Here is a 22,286-nt window from a genome sequence, read left to right on the forward strand (position 1 = left end):
CCCACTCCTTGTCCTCTCTTACTTACCTAGTTGAGATGGTGTAGTTGGGCAGCAGGGAGGGATGCAAAGTTCCTGCCAACTCGCCTTCGCTGTAGACAACTTGCCGGTGCAACGTTTGCTGGCCAGGTCTTTTGGCATGCTCAGCAGCAATTCCTATTGGTTTTCGAAAGCCAATAGGCTTTCGAAAGCCAATAGAGGGAGTAGCATAGCTTGTGCAAAAGCTTTTGTGTGTGTGTGCAAAAAAAGGTGCCGGAACACCATTCTGAGTGTTCTATGAGAAAAAAAGCCCTGCTTTTATGTTTTAATCTTCTGATTTTAAAAATATATTTTTTTTATTGTAAGTTGCCCCAAACCTTGCCATGTGGATTGCATACAAATATTATATAATCGGTAAATAAAGGTAGAACATACATTAAACATGCTTCAAATGATAATATGCTTCCCTACAAAGTCAATTCTTGCTCAATGACAGACCAAGGAGTTAACTCGGAAAGGCAAGAGGAAAATCTAGAAGAGGTCTGTGCAACGTGTAGAAGGGAAAGGCCCAGACTGATAAATTAAAAATCTTTGTGGTTTGCAAAAGAATGCTGGTGGGCTAATCAATGATTTGGTGACTAGAGGAGCATCTACAGTGTTGGAGCCCGTGGTCATGGTAAGCTAATGGAGGCACTAGACGACATGACTTTCAGGGCAGTGGTGGTGATTTTATTATTTTTTTTAAAAAAAGTCTGTGCACTGTCCAAGGATGCTTGGTAGGCTGTATGTACAGGCCTGGTCTAGAATTTATTTTGGAGCATTCAACTATGTAGAGCAGGCATGTCAAACTCATTTTGTTTGAGGCAACTTCTTATAAAAGAATTGCTATTAATTTGTTTTAATAAAATAATTTAAATCAATTTTTCACTTGATTTCAAATTAAATAAATTATATTGATTGACAATGAGATTTTTTTTAGTACAATTGCCAAATGCAATAAACTGGTTTTAAGTATATGCTATTGGAAGGAAAAAGCAATCCCTGCTGTGTTACTGATCCTAGAGAAGCATTTGCATGTATGCAGGTATCCTTAGGGTGCCATAGTTATGGATGAGAAATATTGGTTGCAAAGTTGGCATTTCTGGATGTAATACAGATATTTTGGACTTATTTTTGTTTCTTTGCATGTTTGATATTTTTAAAAAGGCATATGCTACTGACCATGCTTATGCACATATGTAACATTTTTTGCTAGGATACATGACTACTGCTTGCCCAGAATGTGAAAAGTGAAAGATTGTGAATAAACAAAATTTTAATATACAGATAATACCACCAGAAATTATTTTAGCCTTTTTAATAAATGTTGTTATTGATGTTAAGCTCACCATGGAAAACATCATATATTGTTATGTATATACTAGGTTAATTATTTAAAGACTGAAGTGCAACATAACTAGATTCTACATAATCTATTTTTCAAAACACACAACAGTCCAAACAGTAAAAATAAAGTCCAAATTAAGAATATTTCATTCTTAAGAATTGTTTAATTTAGTTTAGTTGTAATAGATGTTTATAGATTCAAAATAGTTTTCAAGAGTATTTACAAAACATACTATTTTTTTCTAGTATCAGCTAAATTAGACATATTACATTGAGAAAAATGTTTCTCATTTCTTTCCTTATTGATTTATTGATTTCATTGAAGAGATGTTAACATAGGAAATAGATTATTTTGTTATCTAATTTTACCTTCCAAAAGACAGAAGCAGATGAAAAATGTGAGGTTCTTTTCTGTTGGCTTTTTTGAATTAGCTGTTTTAGATTCTAAAAGTGTAGTTCCTAAAGAAGTAACCTTGTAAATAATTTTAATGTCATCTAGTGCAGGGTAGTCAAACTTGGCTCTTTTATGACTCAAGAACTTCAATTCCCAGAATTCCTGAGCCAGCATGTTTCAGCTTGGAAACCTCTCTCTTTCCCCTCAGCATGGCTGGCTCAGGATTTCTGGGAGTTGAAGTCCACGAGTCATAAAAAAGAGCCAAGACTGCAATAGGCTTTCCAAAGCCAATAGAGGAAGCTTTTTTTTTTTGCAAAAAAAAAAAGGTGCCGGAATGCGGTTCTGAGTGTTCTATGAGAAAAAAAAGCCATGGCAATGCCTATTTAGAGTGTCTGTCAGCCACCTAGAGTCATCTTTGGCCAAGGTGTATGGGGGGGCATACAAATTTGATGAATGAATGAATGAATGAAAGAACATAAATAAATAATTAGATAGATAGATAGATAGATAGAGAGAGAGAGAGAGAGAGAGAGAGACAGACAGACAGACAGACAGACAGACAGACAGACAGACAGACAGATCATGCATTGCCTAGCTTGGTGGTAGGATCTTCAAAAGATTCTGGTGTCAACACTGAAATGGACCTGGCTAAAGCCATCTTGCTCATTTCCAGTTGCCACAGGATTGGAGGGAGGAATTGGAGGTTTTATGCTAGCCTAAAAAATTCTCTGTCCCACGGGAACCAAGGTCATCTCTGTTCCCTCAGTGGGGGTTGGTTTTACTGTTAGAAAGCCTGTCAAACTATTCTATTGGCAAACGTAGTTGATTGCATAGTTTCTGGAGCAGAAAGTTTAACTCTGTAATACTATTACTTTTTGGAGGGAACTTTAGTCTTGGTTTCACTTTTGACTGTGGTGATATTTTGTAACCAATAAACATGTTCTAAGAGGAAAACTCAAGCCTCGGAGTTCTGCTTTGATTGGTCTCATGTATTGGAACCATGACATCTGGGTTTTAATTGGTGCTTGGATGAAAGGTGACTAGGTTGTCATGAAATGTTTTTTACAAAAAAACCAAAACACTCAGAGAAAGTAATATATTTATTTATATATTTATTAAATTTTTATACCGCCCTTCTCCCGAAGGACTCAGGGAAGTGTACAGGGCAATAAATATCAAAATACAAAGTACAAAAGTTAAAAAACATTAAATAATTATGCCCAATATAATACAATAGTTAAAATCCATGTTAAAATGATAAACCATTTCCATATTAGCCTGAAATAAAACTTTATTCAGAAAAGATTTTTTTACAGGCATGTAGCACAGAAAGGTCATGTAATCCTTGCCTACTCAGTCTGACCAGTTGATTATGATTGTACATTTCCCTTAAACCAGATTTCGGCTAGGCAGCTTCTTAGGGTCAAACAAAACTATCTTCTTCCAGTTTTTCAGTTTAAGGACTCTAGTTGGTAAAATAGGACATGTGGGAACTTTTTGGATATTGTGTCACTTAAGGTCCCATAGACCCTGAAGCCAATAATAAAGGAAGATGCTGCCAGTCTCATAAAACTGATGTTGCTGATTGTGTTCATTTGCCTCCGGTCAGAGAATGTCGATTGGTGGCCCCCAGGGGGAGGCCGTTCTCTGTGGGCGCGCCAGACCTATGGAACCGCTTTCCGGTTGAGCTCCGGATGGCTCCCGACCTTTGCTCCTTCCGGCGCGATTTAAAAACTTATTTATTTGAACAATCTGGCCTGGTCTGATGGGTTTGGGGTTGGATTTAGTTTTAACACAGTTTTATTATTGTATTATATTGGGCATAATTATTTAATTCTTTTTAACTTCTTTTTAACTTTTGTATTTATATTTTGATATTTATTGCCCTGTACACCGCCCTGAGTCCTTCGGGAGAAAAGCGGTATAAAAATTTAATAAATAAAATAAATAAATAAATAAATGTGTATATCACCTAAGTGTTGCACAAAAGATTTGTCAGCACAGTCTCTTGACACTCCCTGCTCTGAAGAATATAAAAGCTATGATCTCCTACAAAGCAAACCCCAAACCATGAGATTTAGGGGTTTGCTAATGATGTACTTTAACCTAAATTATTTGATAAGGAGATTATGTTGTGTATCTTGCTAGAATTCATTCGAAGTGAATTATTTCTCCATGCTCTTTTAAAGCAGGCATGGGGCTATTTAATTTTCATGGATCCTCTTGATCTAAAATTAACCACTTTTAAAATGCCCAGGATTGCAGGGTGAAAATTAAACACATACTTAAAACTCTTCCATTGATGTAAATGGGATTTTAAAAAAGCTCCCATTGGGCTGAGTCTTGCTGGTTTCTCTTTTATTTCTCTCCAATGGGTTTCTCCCCCTCCAGTTGAATTAATAAAGTCAATGTTGCATACTGGTTGAGAGAGTAAGTTATGATCCAAGGGGGTTCAACACTTCACTGACTATGAGCTTGGCTGATAAACTTTGGCAATTCAATATTTTCTCTTTCCTTTCTGCCATATGGAGAAAGGGCCACTGGCCTGCTTTACAAGGCTGTTGTAAAGATCGCAGATATAAAATTTACAGTGTGCTTTAAAAATTATTGTTACTCAAAATGAGGTCCATGGATTGCTGCCAGTTCGCAAACATCTTTCCCACTGGTCCATGACAAGGTAGGTACAAAATCCCAGAGTAAATATTTAGAAAGATTTGCAGCAATTTGACATTGCCACAACATCACAAGCCTGATCGGTGGGTTAATGTTGTTGAACCAGTTTGCATGTTATGAACTCATATGGTAAGCTGCACATCAGTCAGTTGGAAGTTGCATGTGATGCAAACTGTATAGTTGTGAAGAACAGCAGGACCGCATTGCAGCATGTGATATTTAAAGCTTCGTTTGCCAACTCCTGTTAAAATCTTTGTATCAACATTAATCAGCAAGATAGGATGATAATTAGCACACTGAGCATGATCTTCACCTGTTTGGAGTATAACTGTTAATGTAAGCCTGATTAAATGCAGCTGACAAAATTCCCTTGTCAAATATTTCTTCGTATACTTGACAAACTTTTGGCACCAAAAGATCCATGTTTTAATACCACTCGAGAGGGAGCCCATCTAGTCCTTGGCATTTTTAAAATTACTTGTTCAATCTCTTCCTCAGATAGTGGAGCAAATAAAAGTTGTTTCTGTGTATCATCCAAATGTGGTAAATCAATTTTACCTCAATACAGTCTCTGGTTTAATACATAATTCAGAATAGAATCTTCAAAAATGACAATTTATAAGCTGTTGAAGTTTTATACATTTCATCTCTTTCACCTCTAATAACTGGAGTCATTGGCATCTCTTTCTTTTGTTTTAAGCAATTAGCCAAGATCTTATCAGGTCTTTCACCATTCTCTCAATATCTCTGCTGTAAGCATGTTAATATGCATTCTGTCTGCTGAGCTATTAAGTAGTTAATTCGGGTTTCCTTTTTCTGTATTTCTCTGTTCAAAACTGTAGCTAGGAATCTAACCATTGATGCCTATGGATGTTTCACTTCATCTTTCAAGTTATTTTCTCCTTTATTTCTAATCTTATTTTTATATGATGCATAGACAATGTTCCTACCTGAAATACATACTGTAATTTATATGCTTCCCACTCAAAAATTTGAGCACTTGGTGTTTCTGAATTCAGATAAAAATATGGGGAGGTCTCTACCTGCATGTGTTGTATAAATTACTCATCATTCAGCATGGAAAACATTGAAATACCAATTTCTCAATACCTTAGCTAGTTTTGAAATAGACATTTCAAAGAGATTTGCACCATGGTCAGATATGTAACAAACCTCAATACTCCATTCTTGAATCTGAATTATTTATTAAAATTTATATATCACCCTTTCTCACTCTCACTTACCGTCCCGTTTCGCTGATTATCACTAACGTTGATAGAAAGCTGTTCATCTCAGTGTTAGCACATGGATTATAATGAGTGATATTGTTTCTTATTAAGAATGATCATGCAGGGTTTATTAAAATTAGGCAAGCAGCAGATAACAGGTTAGTTGTAGATCTAATAGACTTGAATAAAATAAAGAACAATTTGTAATTGTATCATTAGATTCTGAAAAAGCTTTAGACAAAATATATATAAGTAGTACTTGTCTGCTGTACTAAATAGATTTGAATTACTTGCGGCTTTCATAGAATGGATTTATTATAATGAGCCCCCTACATTAAAGTGATGATTAATTATATATTTTCTCCCATTTTTTCACCTTTTAGGGGAATTAGGCAAGGATGTCCACTTTCACTCTTGCTTTTTAATATCTGTGTAGAATCTTTCGCTTCTGCTATTAGACAGCATTTAGATTTAGATTTTAATAGATTTATATACCGCCCTTTCCCGAAGGACTCAGGGCGGTTTACAGGGCATTTTAAAATCATACCAATACAAAATACAAAGTTAAAAGACAAATAAAAGATTAAATTATCCCTGAAAATAAAACCCAGTTAAAATTCTCAGCCTGGGCCGGAAAGCTCAAAGAGCCAGGTCTTCAGGTCTCGGCGGAATGAACGCAGGTCGGGGGCAGTCCTGAGCTCCACTGGCAGCTGGTTCCAGAGGGCAGGCGCACCCACAGAAAAGGCCCTCCCCCTGGGTGTTATCCGCCGGCAATCTTTTACCGCCGGCACCCTGAGAAGACCCTCTCTCTGCAAGCGCACTGGACGAAGGGAGCTTGATGCTGGCAGCAGGTGTTCCCTCAAATATCCCTGACCCAAGCCATTTAGGGCTTTATAGGTCATTACCAGCACCTTGAATCTCATTCATTGGGAGAGCAATGGAGAAGTTGAACACAAACATATGGTGAGCCTTCAGTAAGGCAGTGAAAACTTGTCTCATTCCTTGGGTCTTTGGATCCTATCTGGTGCCATGCAATAAATTTAAGTCTCCAACTATCGATTAATTATAATTGGTTTATAATTGGTATTGTTTAGTTTGATTTTGATAGCTTTGATTATTGTTTTATTGTAATTCATCCAGAAACACAGCCTTTGTGTTGGGCAGCCATATGAATGTGACTGAAGGAAAGTAGAGTTTGTAGGACTGAGCAAAATGATCCTGATAAGGCATTACTGCTGAAAGATTAGTGCCCTTCTGCTAAGGCACTAACTTGAGATGTCATGGGTGTGTGTGTGTGTGTGTGTGTGTGTGTGTGTGTGTGTGTGTGTCTCCAAGCAAGCCGAGTCTGAAAATAATGGTAAATAATCAGTTGACCTTTCAAATTAAAGTAACATGTAATTCAACTTAAATTAAAAAATGCAAGATGTAATTTTGTCACCTTGTAGAATATGTTTTGCCCAGTTGGGAAACTTAACTTTTGTAGGGAAAAAAAAATTAGGTCTACAGCCAACCTGGTTTTGCAAGGTGAGATTCAAATGCTTTGTGGTTCCAGTTGCTACAGTTATAATTGCATGAGTGATGACCCTCTAAACAATACAGGTGTTTCTTTTTTTCCTGAAGGCTTCCAGCTCCTTGAAATTTCTCCTGGTGGGAGGTTTAAAATGCTTTCTTTTCCTGTTTGATCTGACTAGGAATTTCTTCTTCCTTCTTGTATCTTAGATACCATTTATAAAATCTTGGCCTAACCATCAGAAGATGAGTGTGAGCTTCAACAATAACATTTTCACACAATACATTTAATCTGCTTCCTGAATTTCCAGCATTTGAAGAGGGAGAAAGTTTGTTGAGTTGTCCAAAATCAAGATCTTTAATGGAATGGAAATTTCTGCTTCTATCTGGCCTCCATTTTGCAGCTTACTAACTCCCAAGTGGAATCACGCCTAGTCTCCTGATGTGAAATTTGAGAACCTGTATTGTTTATGATACTTCTATTTGTAATTTTTTTTTGGGGGGGGGGCTAAGTAAGAGCCAGCACCCCCAGGTGTTTCATAACCAACCCTAATGTTTTTAAAAAAATAATATGCTCTTTACAAAATAATAAACCAATACTATTTATAAATGGTTGTTATAATATACTATTATATTAAAAAGCTAAATGAAAGCCAAATGGGTGCTGGATGGCCAGTTATAGGAAGACATATAAATGATCCCACAAAAAACGGGGTCTGATTTTGAGCTACCATGACAGCAATGGACAATCCTGAATAGGATTCACACCTCATGTGACATCTGCCAGGACTGTCTGTATAAATGGGGTATAGTATCCTCCCCTCAGTGTGACAGGGTCCCATGTCAAACTATAGATCACATTGTGAGTGGCTGTAAGCTGAGGGCCTATACTGGTCCAGTATCTGAGGGCCTATACTGGTCCAGTATAAACAATGCTGCTCTTTAACGGTTAGATGGTCTAAACCAGGGGTAGGCAACCTTGGCTCTTTTATGACTCGTGGACTTCAACTTCCAGAATTCCTGGTTGAAGTCCACAAGTTACAAAAGAGCCAAGGTTGCCATCCCCTGGTCTAGACATTGATATTTGAACATAGATCTTTGACAATTATATTTTATTGGTTCTTCTAATCTAGTTGAAATATTAATTTATATTGCTACTCCATGTATGATATACCATACACTAAATAAGTAAATAATATACTAAATTTGATATTCAAGAGTAAAGGGGAAAATGTGCCCAGTTCAAAAACCAATGTGTCACATTTTTATAGTTCTAATATTACAACTGATTGATTATGCCAACAAGTTGTTTTTAACTCCAAGCAACCACAGTGATGGATTTTCTTCATGACAATCTATCCCTAATCTGTTATTTCAAGTCCTCCAATGGTGCCCTTGTCGCCACTGTCCGAGTCTGTCCACTGTGCTGATGGACAATGCTGTTTGTCCTCCTCTTTCCTTCCAACTTTGTCAGCATTAGTGCCACTTCCAGGGAGGTGGGTCTTCACATAATGTGCCCAAAGTAGGATAATTAATTAAATTAAATTAATATTACACTTAATTTAACAAGATTAATTTGTGCCTTTGTAAGAAGATGTTGATTGCTTCAGATGGAGATGTGATACTCAAAAATGTAATAATTTGTCTGGTGTGGGCTGGTTCTATAGTGGCTTCTTTGGATAGGACATCTCACATATTAATGTTGTTTTGAATGGTTCCTTGGTTTTTTTGTAGCTGCTCCTGTTCCCTTGGATTTGGAAATGAGCAGGAAGACAATGGAAGCCTATAGAAAAATTTTCAAGCCCCTCTTGGCAATGTCCGGATGACAGCATATCTCCATTGAAACTTTAGATCTTTAGTAGATTCAGTTTGGGATTCTGGCTAGAATGATTTGAAACTGCTCCACTCTCCTCATTAATCCCATACAGCAGACATGTCAAACACAAGGCCCGGGGGCCGGATGTGGCCCGCGAAGTGGTTTCATGTGGCCCGCGAAGCCATCCTGGAAACAGTGAGGGAACGGCCCCCACTGCCTTGGCCCTGGCCCAGAGACCCTCCTTCTGCCAGAGACCCTCAGATCTGTCCCACTCCTGCCCAGGCCCCCATAGGCACCCTTGATGCGAACGATGTAGAGCTGGCCACGCCCACCCAGTAGGCCATACGCACTCTAGCCACGCCCACCCAGTAGGCCACGCCCACCCTGGCCATACCCACTTGGCCCCCTGAGGGCAACTGCAACGCTGATGCGGCCCTCAATGAAATTGAGTTTGACACCCCTGCCATACAGAGCTAATACATTTAAGTTTCAACTTCAGTTAAAAAGATAAATAGATGACTTAAATAAATTCTCTTCAGTTAAAAAGAGAATAGATGATTTCCCCCCCAAAAAATCATGATTCTAAAACGTGTTGCAAACAAACGCCATAGAAAGGAGGCAAAGAGACAGGTAGAGATCAGTATCTGGATGATCCAGGATTGGGGAAAACTGATTTCTTATATAAATCCTTGCAAGATACAAAAGAGATACAAGATTATATGAGCATCGTGTGTGGCCTGAGTAATAGAAGAGTAGGTATCTAAGTGTTCCTGAGACAGGTGATAAAATCTTATTGTAAACAAATGTTCACTTGGTTATGCCAAGAGCTTTATCAGCAGATATAATGCAAGCTGGGGGAATCTGGTTGTAGATTTCAAAGAATTAGCACTAGCTGACACGGAGGACGATATTCATCATGAAAACTAATTTATCACACTCTGTCCTATAATTTCCTTCCTGAGCTTTTCAAAAGGAAAAGTCCTGCCAAAGTCGTGAGCAGCACCTGTGCCTGTGCAACCTGCTGAGGCCTGAAATCCGGAGTTTAGTCCTCATAAGATTAGCAGATCTCCTACATTTACAGACCACTTTGCCCCTTCGATAATAATATAAACTGGTTTGGATCCTGTATAATGAAATGTGTCATCATGGGGTTGCCTGTTTGTTGCGTTCAGTTTGTCATTTCAGCTGTGCCGCTTTTAGAATTGCTCAGGTGGAGAGGAGAGGAACAGGCTTTCCAAGCAGAGAAGGTTACTTTCACCCTCCATAGTTTCAAGGAAATGTGTGCTTCCCCTTTATTCCTCAGTTAATACATGTGTGACCATTGGCCTGTAAGGGACAACATTCCTTTATGATCAATACAAGAGCCAGCCAATCAGAGTTGTGCACAGCCTGGTCCTGGAAGAGTGGAGAGGAGCCCCTTTGTGATGAACACAAGGATGAATCAGTGCAGATCATGCAAATCAGAGGCAGTTTAGTTTAGTAGTTAAGGCACTAGCCTAGAAACCAGGAGACTATGAGTGTTAGTCCTATCCTGGACACGAAAGCCGTCTGGATCTATCTGATCCCTTTGGGCCAGTCACACTCTCTCGGTGTAACTCATCTCACAGGGTTGTTGTGCAGAAAATAGTGAGAAGGAGGAAGGAATATTAGATATGTTCACTGCCTTGAGTTATTTACAAAAATAAGGCAGGATAAAAATAATCTAAAGTAAAAAAATGTTTCTACTCTAAACATTAGACACTGATTCTCTTTTAATCTGATTTTTTGAAGGAGGCTATATGCGTCTCAGATATAATGGAGTATGCTTTCACAGTGTGTCTACTATAAGTACATGTCTCTCTTTGCCTTTAGACATATCCTAAAAGCTATAATTAATATGACATTATTGAAAAGAGCCAATTCAGTAGGTAAACTTCAGTTTCTAGCACAGGTAAGTGAGGAATGGTGGGAGGCATCATTCAGCAATGTCTTTTGAATGGCAAGTTCTTCAACCCCAGAAATATGTTCAGTCCAAATATGGTACCATATTTTCACTCATGATAAAAACATTTTTTCCCTATAAAAGCATCTCCACATTCCTAATGTCTTTCCAACATGCAAAATACCCCAGGAGTAGGTAAAATGGAATTATTTGCACAGCATTTTTGTAGCAACTAAGCTATTCTGTTTCCTTTCAAAGAAAATTCACAGCATTGGTTGCCATTCGTCTGAATAGCAATGGATTAGCTATTTGAGCAACCCACCAAGAAAAGCGAGAAATATGGCTGAATTCTGTTTAGCTCGATTGCAGCAATATTCATTTTTCGAGGTAGGTGCAAGAGATTGCTAGTGCCCTTATTAGAAGACTGTTAGTCTGACCAGCAAAATTAACTAAACTGATAAAAGTCACCTGAATCCATACTTCTCATCCCTGAAGAGTATCCTTGTTGTTTCCCTGCATCAGTCATTTCTCTGGCTGTGCTGTGCCTCTTCTGATAATGAATAAATCTGTTCAATTTCTAGATCAATTAAAGAAATAAGGCAGAGTCCGAATAACAACCATGTTACCTTAAACAAAAGAGAACATATTTCTGGGTGGAAATCAGAAAAGATTTGTAACCCTGTAGATAAAAGGATCAATAAGTTGGTGGAAAAGGTTCCTTAGTTAAATATATACTTAGACTGATTTGTGTGTAATTGTTAGTATATCAGGTGATTTTCATAGGATTTCTATGCTTCAGCTAGCAGCAGGCACTCTTCCCTGTGGTTAATTTCAATTTTTACTAGACAGTAGAATTTACACAAATCATTTGGTATCAGGTACTTGACTGAAGGGTATATAATTAGGTAATTGTAGGAGTTTCTTGAAAACATAACATAACCTTATTTCTAGTTAGAAATGGCATTCGCTGAGTTAGACAAAGGGAAACCTTTTCAGGAACAATGGCAAAACATAGTTTTGCAACTAAGCGAAGTAATCATTAATTGCCTTGACCAGAATGATCACGAACATGCGTTGTAAATATTTCCCTCTTGCTAGGTATAAAGTCTAGCGTAGAATAATATGAGCAAGCTTCATCATAGGTGGAATTATTTCCCCGTATTATGAAACTGCTCATCAGGAGTCATCTCATAATGTTATCCGGGATAAAGTGGAAAGTTGAGGGGTGTGTCCTCGACTGGAGGGCCCTGCAACTGAAAGGGACCCTAAATCCATAAGATCTATCTGACCTTTCCAAATTAAGATTCCATTCCTTTTCTTTGGTGGCCAGGCAAAGCTTGTTTGCCTACAATGTAGGATATAATTCTTTCTGACTTCTTTTAAGACTTTTTGTCCATCAGACTTTGCCTCTGCATAACATTGTACAAATAATGTGCTGTAAGCCTGCCTGCTTCCTGAGAAGCCATCTTATATCAGGTCAGACACTGTGACATATATTTATCGCATATCCGACACTCTGACTTAGGCCTGGGCTCTCCATAAGAGAAGCCTATTCCAAAAGCAGTGAGGAATGTGTAGATTTCCACATGTCGCTGAACTACATGGATTGCAACTCATGCTGGAGAGACTGATCCATTTGGAAGGCTTGTTCAACATGTAGCAACCCAGGTAATCATGGGTGCAATGAGCCCAAATTAGGCTTTTTCTGAAATTTGTTTGTCCAGTGAGTTCAAGGAAGAAGGCATGCTGAAGGAATGCCATCTTCAGGGACCTCATTGCCCCTCTTCACACACACACACACACACACACACACACACACACACACACACACACACAGCTCCTCCCCCAACTACAAGGGCCCCTTTTTTCTTTAAGCCTGGCTAAGTTTTTTTTTAAACACACTTGAAAATTGGTTATTCTTGAATCAGCTGAGCAGGCAGAAACATCCTCTTCTGAAGCTGGTCCATAATTTACCCGGAGATTCTGTTTCAGCTAACACATGAAAGCTGGAGAGAAGAAAGGGAGGGTGAATCTGCATTTCTTATGTCTCCTTGGTCTATTCTGACTGACAACTACTGAGGTCTCTCTGTGGTACTTCAATGTTATTTATTAGGAGATGCCAGGGATTAAACCCGGGACTATTTGCTGGCAAAGCAGACATATTCCCTTCGCATATACAATGTTTTTCAACATCTTGCTTTCTGTCCTGTTCTCTGACCCATTCATTTCTCTTTCCCCACCTGTAGTAGATGTATGTGCTTGTCATCAAACAAACCATGGTATAGCATCCTTTTTTGGACTGCTGAACAGTGACAGGAGGAAAGGAATGAATTGATATCCTGTTTCACAAGTCCTTTGTTACATCAGAATTTGAATACCTATTTTTTCAATACTCTTTTTCCTCTGAACCAGGCCATTCTCAATGTTGCTCATGCGTAACATTCATACTTCAATGTATTTTGATGAGAAATATGAGCTGGGAATTCTGTTTCCATGAGACGATGGGAAAAGCAGATGTTGCTTTTTCCCAGCACTTCTCTCTCCCTTGCTCTAAAGCTTCCTGCTGGCCCATACCTCTTGATGTAAAAAGCCTCTCCCAATAGGAGAAGTTTCTCCATGACATCCTTCCTTAGATTTTAATTGAAGGATGGGGTGTCAGGAGACTGAGACTGCTATGATGAAAGAAGGACATTTGTGTGTGCCTTTCAGTCTCCTCATAACTAAGATAAGTGAAGGAACCTCACTCTGAAGAATTTTATTGAAACGTACTCTTTGCAGAAAAGAAAGACAAGCAATTGGCCATGGGAATTGGTAGATAATAAAATCAACTTCAGCAATATGGGGTAATTTTATAGAGGAAGAACCTGCTTCAAAGACAAAATTTATTCTGCTGTTGCTTGGTGAAGATGCAGAGTTTCTTTATGAAAAGCCAACCAGCCTATTCCAGGCATAAGCCTAAATATTTCCCTGAGGCAAGTTACTCATTTGAACCAAGAAAGGCCCAAACTCTTCCAATCTCAGTGAGACTGTCTTTATTTGCCACTGGTAAATAAGTAAAATAAAATCAATCCAAAAATAAAATAAAAAAAGCCCTCCCCACCCAAAGAAGCCCCCAAATCAGATCCATGCATCATCAACCACAGGAGAGAGCAAAAGTGAAAAGAAGAGAAAGAAAGAAAGAAAGAAAGAAAGAAAGAAAGAAAGAAAGAAAGAAAGAAAGAAAAAAGATAGAACAAATTCATTTCATTTATTATATAGAAATAACGGCATTATAGAGTTTTCCCAGGCCACCGAGTTTTCCTAGGCCAAAATTTGGTGGCGGTACCCCCCACCCTCCCTAAGATAACAGAGAAAGCGAACAAAATGACCACCAAGATTGTTCAGGTCTCTTCAGCCACAGTATTATAATTCCCCTGAAGTCTTTATAACATGGAAGAGAGTCACATTGTAGATGACCTGGTGGCCATTGTTCCAGGTGTAGAGAACTCTCTCCCGGGGATTGTAATCCAACATGGATATGTGGGAGTATTGATTGTGGAAGGGAATATCTGTATACTCATAGCTAGAAGTGTTTGTATAGTAGGCAAAATAGATTTTTGCCCCAGCCAGGTGTGAATTTGTCACATAGAGGGTCCCGCAAATCATGAAGGATTCTCCTGCGCTCCGCTTGGGGTAACCAGTGTCCCAGCTGCGTAGTATCTCCAGTGTCATGGGGTCCATCCTGCTCACCACTATGTTGCCAGCATTTTGGTTGGTGGTGTAAACTGCCCAGAGCCCATTCTCATCCACCATGAAGTCGATGTCAGAGAAACCACCCCAGGAATATGGGAATGTGTTGTTGTAGCCAGCCGTGTTGAGGCTACGTTGCACAACAATGCTCCGTGAACGGAAATGGTACTTCACCACAATGTTGCTCTGATACTTGTTGTAGTAGAGGGACCCGTTGTAAACCACGTGGCCAGTGCCTGCCCAAGGGTGAGGCAGCAAGTGCTGGACAAAATTTTGCCCTGTGATGAAGTCATTCAGGGTACGATACTCAAGGACACGACGGCCTTTGTAATAGCCATCCATATACCATACCTAAGGAAAAACACAATGAATTTAATGAGACAACACTTTTAATTTCCCAATGGCCTCAGTGGAGAGGAGAAAAAGCAGAGCGAGCCAAAGATACTTTCAGGCCCAAAGTAAAAACCAAAATGGCAACCTTCCAATAGTAAAAGTGCCCTAAAGCATGGATTATTCACCTAAACCCATTTTGGGTGGGGAGGGTCATAAAAACTATAAGCATATAACACTATCTGCCCTCACAAAACACGCTCAGTTTGAATGTGGTTGGTTTCTTTGTAACGTATGTGTTGTGCAAAGTTACCAGTAAAGTTACAATTCTATAGATACTAACTTGGGCCTATTGAATTCAATGTGACTGATTTTTGAGTTGCCCTCAAAAATAGGATTGCAGTCGTAAGACTGAAATTTTATCATCTTGAGTTCAAGTCCCAAGGGCTACTTAGTTACCTCTGAAGATGCCGATGACCATTAGAGATAACCATCTACTGCCATCCCTTTCAGAAGGCAGCCATTACTATACAGGAAATGTATAGTAATTTGAGGGGGAAATGGTATGAAAGGGATTCCTCTTGTGTAAAAATCTACATTAATATAAGATTTCTCAGCAATGGAAAATTTTACTATTATTTTGAGCATTGATTATTCTTGTTATTTTGACCTTGTTTATTTAGGGTAGGAATGTAAGCCGCTCATTCGATTAACAATTAGAGCAGGATGTAAGCCTAGCAAAATGAATGTATGAATATTTATGGTTAATACAACCTACAGTCTCAAAAAAGCTTTTCTTTGCTGTAAAGCTATTCAAGATTATTTATCAAATATTAATTAGGCTTTAACCACTCAGAAAACCTTGAAGAGTTTTTCCCCAATATGGATTCTTTGGGAATCAAGTATATTCTCCTATTCCATTCCCACATTTGCCCCCCCACATGTTCACCGGCACACAAACACAAACACAAACACACACACACACATACACAAACAAATCTCCTTTCCTGACATGTTTAGAGATCAAGTCTTTTTCTTAAGAGAAGGACAGGATGCAAATTATTTCATACTATTCACTGTAAGGGGTTGAAATCAAGGCAGTGGACATTTGTTCAAATGAGGGAAAGACTTCAGTTGAACAATGGATAGAAATAGTATCACAGAGGAACATTTCTCAGTACCATGATGGAATGAGTAATCATTGGTAAGAGCTTCACTTAGGATGGTCCATTTCAAATTATCTTAAGGCATGTGTTAAGATTTGAGTTCCAAGGCAAAAAAGTGCTTTGACAACTCCTTCAAGGAGATGCCCCTTTACTTGAGCTTGTTCTGTTGTGTGGCAATAAGAAAAAAATGCATTTAAGGAGGTCCATCATTCTCATGTGTGCTCTGAGTCACCTTTTCTCTTCCTAATCTGGATTATCGCACAAAGGAATTATTGCACAAAGGAATGGCTCTGATAGTGAAATAATCTTGATTCATTCCCCCTGAAAACAAGAACATTTTGACACCAAAACACCGTGCCCTGTGTCCTCATTACACTATAGCAGGGGTGTCAAACTCAATTTCATTGAGGGCCGCATCAGCATTGTGGTTGCCCTCAAGGGGCCGGGTGGGTATGGCCAGGGTGGGCGTGGCCTACTGGGTGGGCGTGGCCAGCTCTACATCGTTCACATCAAGGGTGCCTATGGGGGCCTGGGCAGGAGTGGGACAGATCTGAGGGTCTCTGGCAGAAGGAGGGTCTCTGGGCCAGGGCCAAGGCAGTGGGGGCCGTTCCCTCACTCTTTCCAGGATGGCTTTGCGGGCCACATGAAACTACTTCGTGGGCCGGATCCGGGCCTTGTGTTTGACATGTCTGCACTATAGCCATGGCAAGTTTTTCAGCGGTTCGGTCAATCAAATTCCTGGTCTCAAGGAAATGCTTTGAAATCAGTACTTAGCAGTATTTCCTTTAGAGCTGTGGAGCAGGAATCTTCTCAGGGGCAGGACACAACAACCCACAACCCATCTCCTGGAATGTTCTCCCTTCTTCTTGAAGCCAATATGTCATAGTATATCTCCATTCTTTAGGTGGGACTAGAGGAGAGCTTTGCCAACAGAGCAGTTACTAGTTTTTCTTTGAAACCAAGAAAAGCAGCAAAGAATTCACCATTTCTGCTGGCAACACTTAGCTGGAGTAGCAATGAGGACACTCAAGCATTGCAAAACTGCTGCAGAGGGCAAGAAAGGTGAGGAAAGCTTGTGGCTGTACTGAAGTGTCCAAACTTACAATTACATTGTTTTTAGCATCCATACTAATAGCAGTGTTGGATGTTAAATCTTGATTCTTTTAACATTGCCTTAAGAATTCCTTGAGAATGAGCAGCTGTGCAGAAGTATCCTTCGGCAGCACTAAAATCACAATCATTGTCGTGATGACCATCATCTACATCACTGTCATCATTATTGCCAGAATGAAAAAAAAAATCCTAACTTTTAATATCCACTTTCCACTGAGTCAGAATGGCTGTCTTCCCTAACACCTCTAACCTGGTGCCCTGCAGTTTATTTGAGCTACGACACCCTTTATTAGCCTGATTGATGGCTGAAGAGGTTTAAAAATATTGTTAAGTTTGCCAAGGTCCTTTCATGTTTTGCCAATATTGTTTGTGGTGCAAGCACAAGCTAGAAAATGATGAGGATGAACCTGGCACTTTCTGACCTTCTCCCTCCAATGCTGCAGAATTTACCTTGTTTATTGATTGTGCTGCTTGGTATAAGAATACGCTATTCATTTCCCGGTGCTCCTCAGTTCCAGAATGCATTGCAGATGCTTCCTAACGTCCAGTCTCCTCCAAATTCTGGTCTTCAGTTCATCTATTTTTCTTTATATCTCTTATATTCTACATTTCTAATCAATTGAGCAGAACTAGGCTCTGTCACTAGTTTTCTGGTACCAGGGGATTCATTTGGGATTCTTCAGCAAACAGGTCAGGTCCTTTTGATTATAATAACAAGTACACATACACACAATAAAACAATTATTGAAAGAAAAATGTATTTCCTGCCTGTTATGAGGCAAAGGCATTCAATTTTTTTTAAAATTCCATTTATATCCCGCCCTTCTCCGAAGACTCAGGGCGGCTTACAAGCTTAGCAGTAGCCTTCATTCTATGTATATGCCTGCTTGTTAGGGCTTTCACACCCCCCCCCAAGCGGCATTATTACAAAGTCAGCTTAATTGCCCCCAACAATCTGGGTCCTCATTTTATCTACCTTGGAAGGATGGAAGGCTGAGTCAACCTTGAGCCTGGTGGGACTCGAACCTGCACTGATTGCAGGCAGCTGGTGTTACTTAAGGAGGCATTAGCCCACTGCTCCACCAAGGCTCAATGGGAGCTACCAGCATTTTGTAAGAATGAGTAAATTTGCAGGCAACAATTTTTGTTTGAAAGGGTGTCCATACAAAAAGAAATTAATTTTAGTATGAGTAAGAAGTGATGATTTAGCTAGCATTCAGCATCTGGGCCCCTGTATGAAAATCTTGTTTGGGAAGATGAGCTTATTTAATCACCTGCAAATTAGAAATAAATCCAGCCTGCATCCATGCAGCTATGAGCCACACTGAAGACCTGCAGATTTCCTGCTGCTGTTGGAGTCCTTGACAGCACTCTCATAGAGCCATCAATCTTTCCTGCTCGTTCTGTTTGGAAGTTTGTCTTAAAAATATGATCCATAAAGCTACATTGCTCACAGTGCTATTTTCCCCTTACTATCTGGCTGCAGTAAAACAAGAGGAAAAAACAAGAAGAAATGCACCTGGCATAGCCTGTAATGAGATTGAATGAATGGCAACTTCTCCATTAATTCTAGAGCTTGCCATAGCTGGGCCTGGCATAAGGCCTGGGGAGCCAGGATCCTCCTATTATATTAGGAAAGCTTGCCTGGATAAAGCTACTCTGTGTAGATCAACATGGCAACATCTCACTTAAAGAGTAGTGGCAGGACACTGATTGGCAGGTGGGGTCATCTTGACAAATGAGAATCTCTCAAGGAAATGAGTCAGCTATTCATAAATCATCGACTGAAATTTAATGATGGCAAGCATGAGGTCTGAAGGGATTGTAGCTCTCACCCTGACGTATTTGCTGACTGGGAAAGATAGGGATAAGATGATTTTGGTGCAAAGGATGCTGTCAGAAGCAAAGGAAAAATAAATGAGGGCTAGGAAGAAAAGACCTTCAGTAGTTGTGTAGAAGAGATAATTTGGAGGCATGTAGCCAGTTGCCTGGGAGTTGAAATAAAAAAATAATAATAACAAAAAAACAATGGTTTCCCCAGATTCAGTTTCATAGGATCTAATGATGCAATTATTCAAAATGAGTACAAAAAGTACAACAAACCCACAGGCAACATGTAAGGAGTTAAAAGTTCAGCAAAGACACTGGAACAGATCTAATTGTCTAGGATACTAGAAGATGGAGATAAAGAGTAGTAGAAATGCTTAGGTGAGAATAACGCCTGGTCATAGAATGGGACCACAGCATGTATAAAAACTAGAAACAGGTTGGGTTTACACTTGGTAGAACAAACAGTGCAAAAGAGAACAGAAATTTTATTATGGGCACAGGCCAGAGTTACACTTGAAGTTAATGCCTGACTTAATGAATTAGTCATAGTGGCCAAGTTAACAAGTAGCACCAAGCCATAAGACATATTTTAGAAAAGACAGGTTTAAACATTACACTTGCCCAAACCAGACAATCTACCTTATAGTACCATGTGGAAATCCAATCAATAACAGCACACGGGTTGTGATGACTATGATCAGGCCTTTTTTCAGAGAAAAGTCCCCTAAAGGTAACTTTCACTATGAAGAAATAAACATGGCGTCAATATGAGTTCCGGGAAGCGCAATGGAGACGCAAAGGGGACATCTGGCAAATGCTGCAATTTGTTCCTTGAAAGGATGTCATACTGGCATTTGCATTGTATATGGGTCATTGTTTTGGTATCACCAGGTCAAATATCATACTTGGCCGAATCAGATAAAGGAGTCACAACAAGATAAATTTTAATACGGCATTTTTTTCTTAAATTATCTTTTACTATATGCAAATTATTTGCAACTCTGTCTCATTTTGTTCTATTTTTTGGAGGGTATACCCTGTGACTCTGCAAAACATCTCTATCTCTAACCTATCTCCCTACTGGATCACTTTAACTGGTCTGTTTACTTGATGACTTCATATTTGATCACTACCTGGGAAAAGCTTCCACTAAAATTCTTATTCTCCCCTTGGGGCATTCAAGAATATGTGGGACTCCTTGAAGGCCCACATTAAGCTTTTATTTCATTTTCATGTTATTTATTAAACTGATGTCATACTTTTTATCTACTTAGATAAAACATTCAAGGCAGGTCATGCTGTATCCTTATAATCCAATCATACTTGATGTCTTGCTGAACAGATCAAGGATCCCTTTTTAAAAAAAATCATCTGTCATTTAGTTTGATGAAACGGAACCTACTTGAGACATTATTTCAAAGCCAGGGAAAACTTTATGGACATTCTTAAGGAGAAATTGTTAGGTCGCAGCCATAGATGCTAGATGAATGCCTTATCTTTCTTTGTTGAATCATCTGTTCAGCAGTTTGCAATATTCATGGCTTCTCACGCTTCAGTTAAATCTTCTCTGATTGGGGCTTTTTAAAAGAATTGCTACTGGTACCGCTAAGGGCATTTTTTTTCTACCCCAGGAGACATTTGGCAATCACAAGTTATAAAGCCATTTACACCCAGTTTTAATTTGATGACCTATGAATAAGGGCAACCTCTGAAGTTGAAGTGCAATCAGCAAAAACAATTTGCCCAGAGTAATTTCTTAAGGGATTTCAAATAGTTTAGGGCTAATGCCCATAATCCTAAGGCATGATGGAACATTTTGCATCGCTTAACCTTTTTGTTGTCTGCCAAGTTTATTTTCACTTGTTCTTTTTTCCTCTGCTCTCTGTTTCCAATTTTTCTTTTCGATGGTTCTGAGGCAGGAAATAAATCCTGGTGAGATGACAAGTAACCCCGTCATCAGGGTTGCAGAGGAAAATCAGAGATGGGGGGAGAAAAAAAGGCAACTTGGCATATAAAACGGAGAGATGTTTGTTCCATCTCGTTTGCTACGGTTCCTCAGGACACTGTTGGTTGTTTCCTTAGTCCTGAGCAAATGCCCAAACTACAAATTTTGCTGTCGATTCCAAAGTTGTGAAATAAGAGAAGCCAAGGTTAGACATTTTGTTGTAGGTTTCTATGTCTGTAGCCTGATCCTGGGACAGAAAGGGAGTCGTGCCCACATCATCTCCAGTGGTCTGTTTCCTTTTCATTCCTCTTTAAAACATTAAGCTGCCTTCATCTCCCCGCTTCAGTCTGGTTCTGCACAGCATCTAATCTGTAGCTTTTCTCTCTTGAAAGCTCAAGGATGTCTTTTGAAGTTTAAAATCTCTTCCCTTGTATTTTTTTTCAAAGAAAGGGAGAGGGGAAACCTGCAGAACATCTCAAAGGAGACTTCAGTGCTTTCTAAGGCCCCAGAGGGAAATGTCAGCTAGAAAAAAAACAATAACTGCAAACATTTGCTTGATCACTGTATGGGTCCTACAGGATGGAAACTGAGTGAAGATGCAAATAAATATTACTCCCCAATTGGCCTCCAAGAGATAAAACTTTGAAAGGGGAGGAAGTTGAAGCCCAGTCTTCAATGTTTATGTATTTTAGTTCTTAAAATCCTATCCCACTCACAGGGGAATCTCCCTTCTTTTAATCCTCAAAATAACAATCCAGTGAGATAGGATGAGCTTACAGAATTGACTAGTGCAGGGGTAGGCAACCTTGGCTCTTTTATGACTTGTGGACTTCAACTCCCACAATTCCTGAGTCAGCATAGCTGACTCAGGAATTCTGGGAGTTGAAGTCCACAAGTCATAAAAGAGCCAAGGTTGCCTACCCCTGGACTAGTGCTAAGTCGTCCAGATAAATTTCTATGGCAGACTTGAATCTTCCATGGTTTGAATCTGGATCTCCTCAAGTCTAGTCCAATATTTTAACTATACCACCACATTTTAACTCTCCCTTAAACCATGGCTAGTGTTTCATATGAACTGGGAACATTTGCCATAGCCTCATCATGACAATGTGGAAGCCATGGTGGTCACGACAGGGAGCAGGCAAATGATGAAATGAGCATACTAACATGACCTGCATATATATAAGAACATTACAAGGAATCTGTTTCCAGAAACTGGCTGTGTGAATATATGGAGCAGTCTGTGCTATGATGCTATGCCGTTATTCT

The 22,286-nt window shown here is 39.3% G+C and overlaps 1 protein-coding gene across 1 annotated transcript in view; it reads right to left on the minus strand.

Moving 5' to 3' along the window:
* Positions 1–13,585: 13,585 nt before the first annotated feature.
* OLFM2 (olfactomedin 2) overlaps positions 13,586–22,286 on the minus strand; it is a 55,407-nt gene continuing 46,706 nt past the window's right edge. The window contains exon 4 of the mRNA XM_083354007.1: positions 13,586–14,984. Within this exon, the coding sequence (XP_083210133.1) occupies positions 14,307–14,984 (678 nt within the window). The 3' untranslated portion in view covers positions 13,586–14,306. The remainder of the gene's footprint in view (positions 14,985–22,286) is intronic.

The sequence above is a fragment of the Vipera ursinii genome, assembly GCF_947247035.1.
Source record: "Vipera ursinii genome assembly, chromosome: 2".
Taxonomy (NCBI): Eukaryota; Metazoa; Chordata; class Lepidosauria; order Squamata; family Viperidae; genus Vipera; species Vipera ursinii.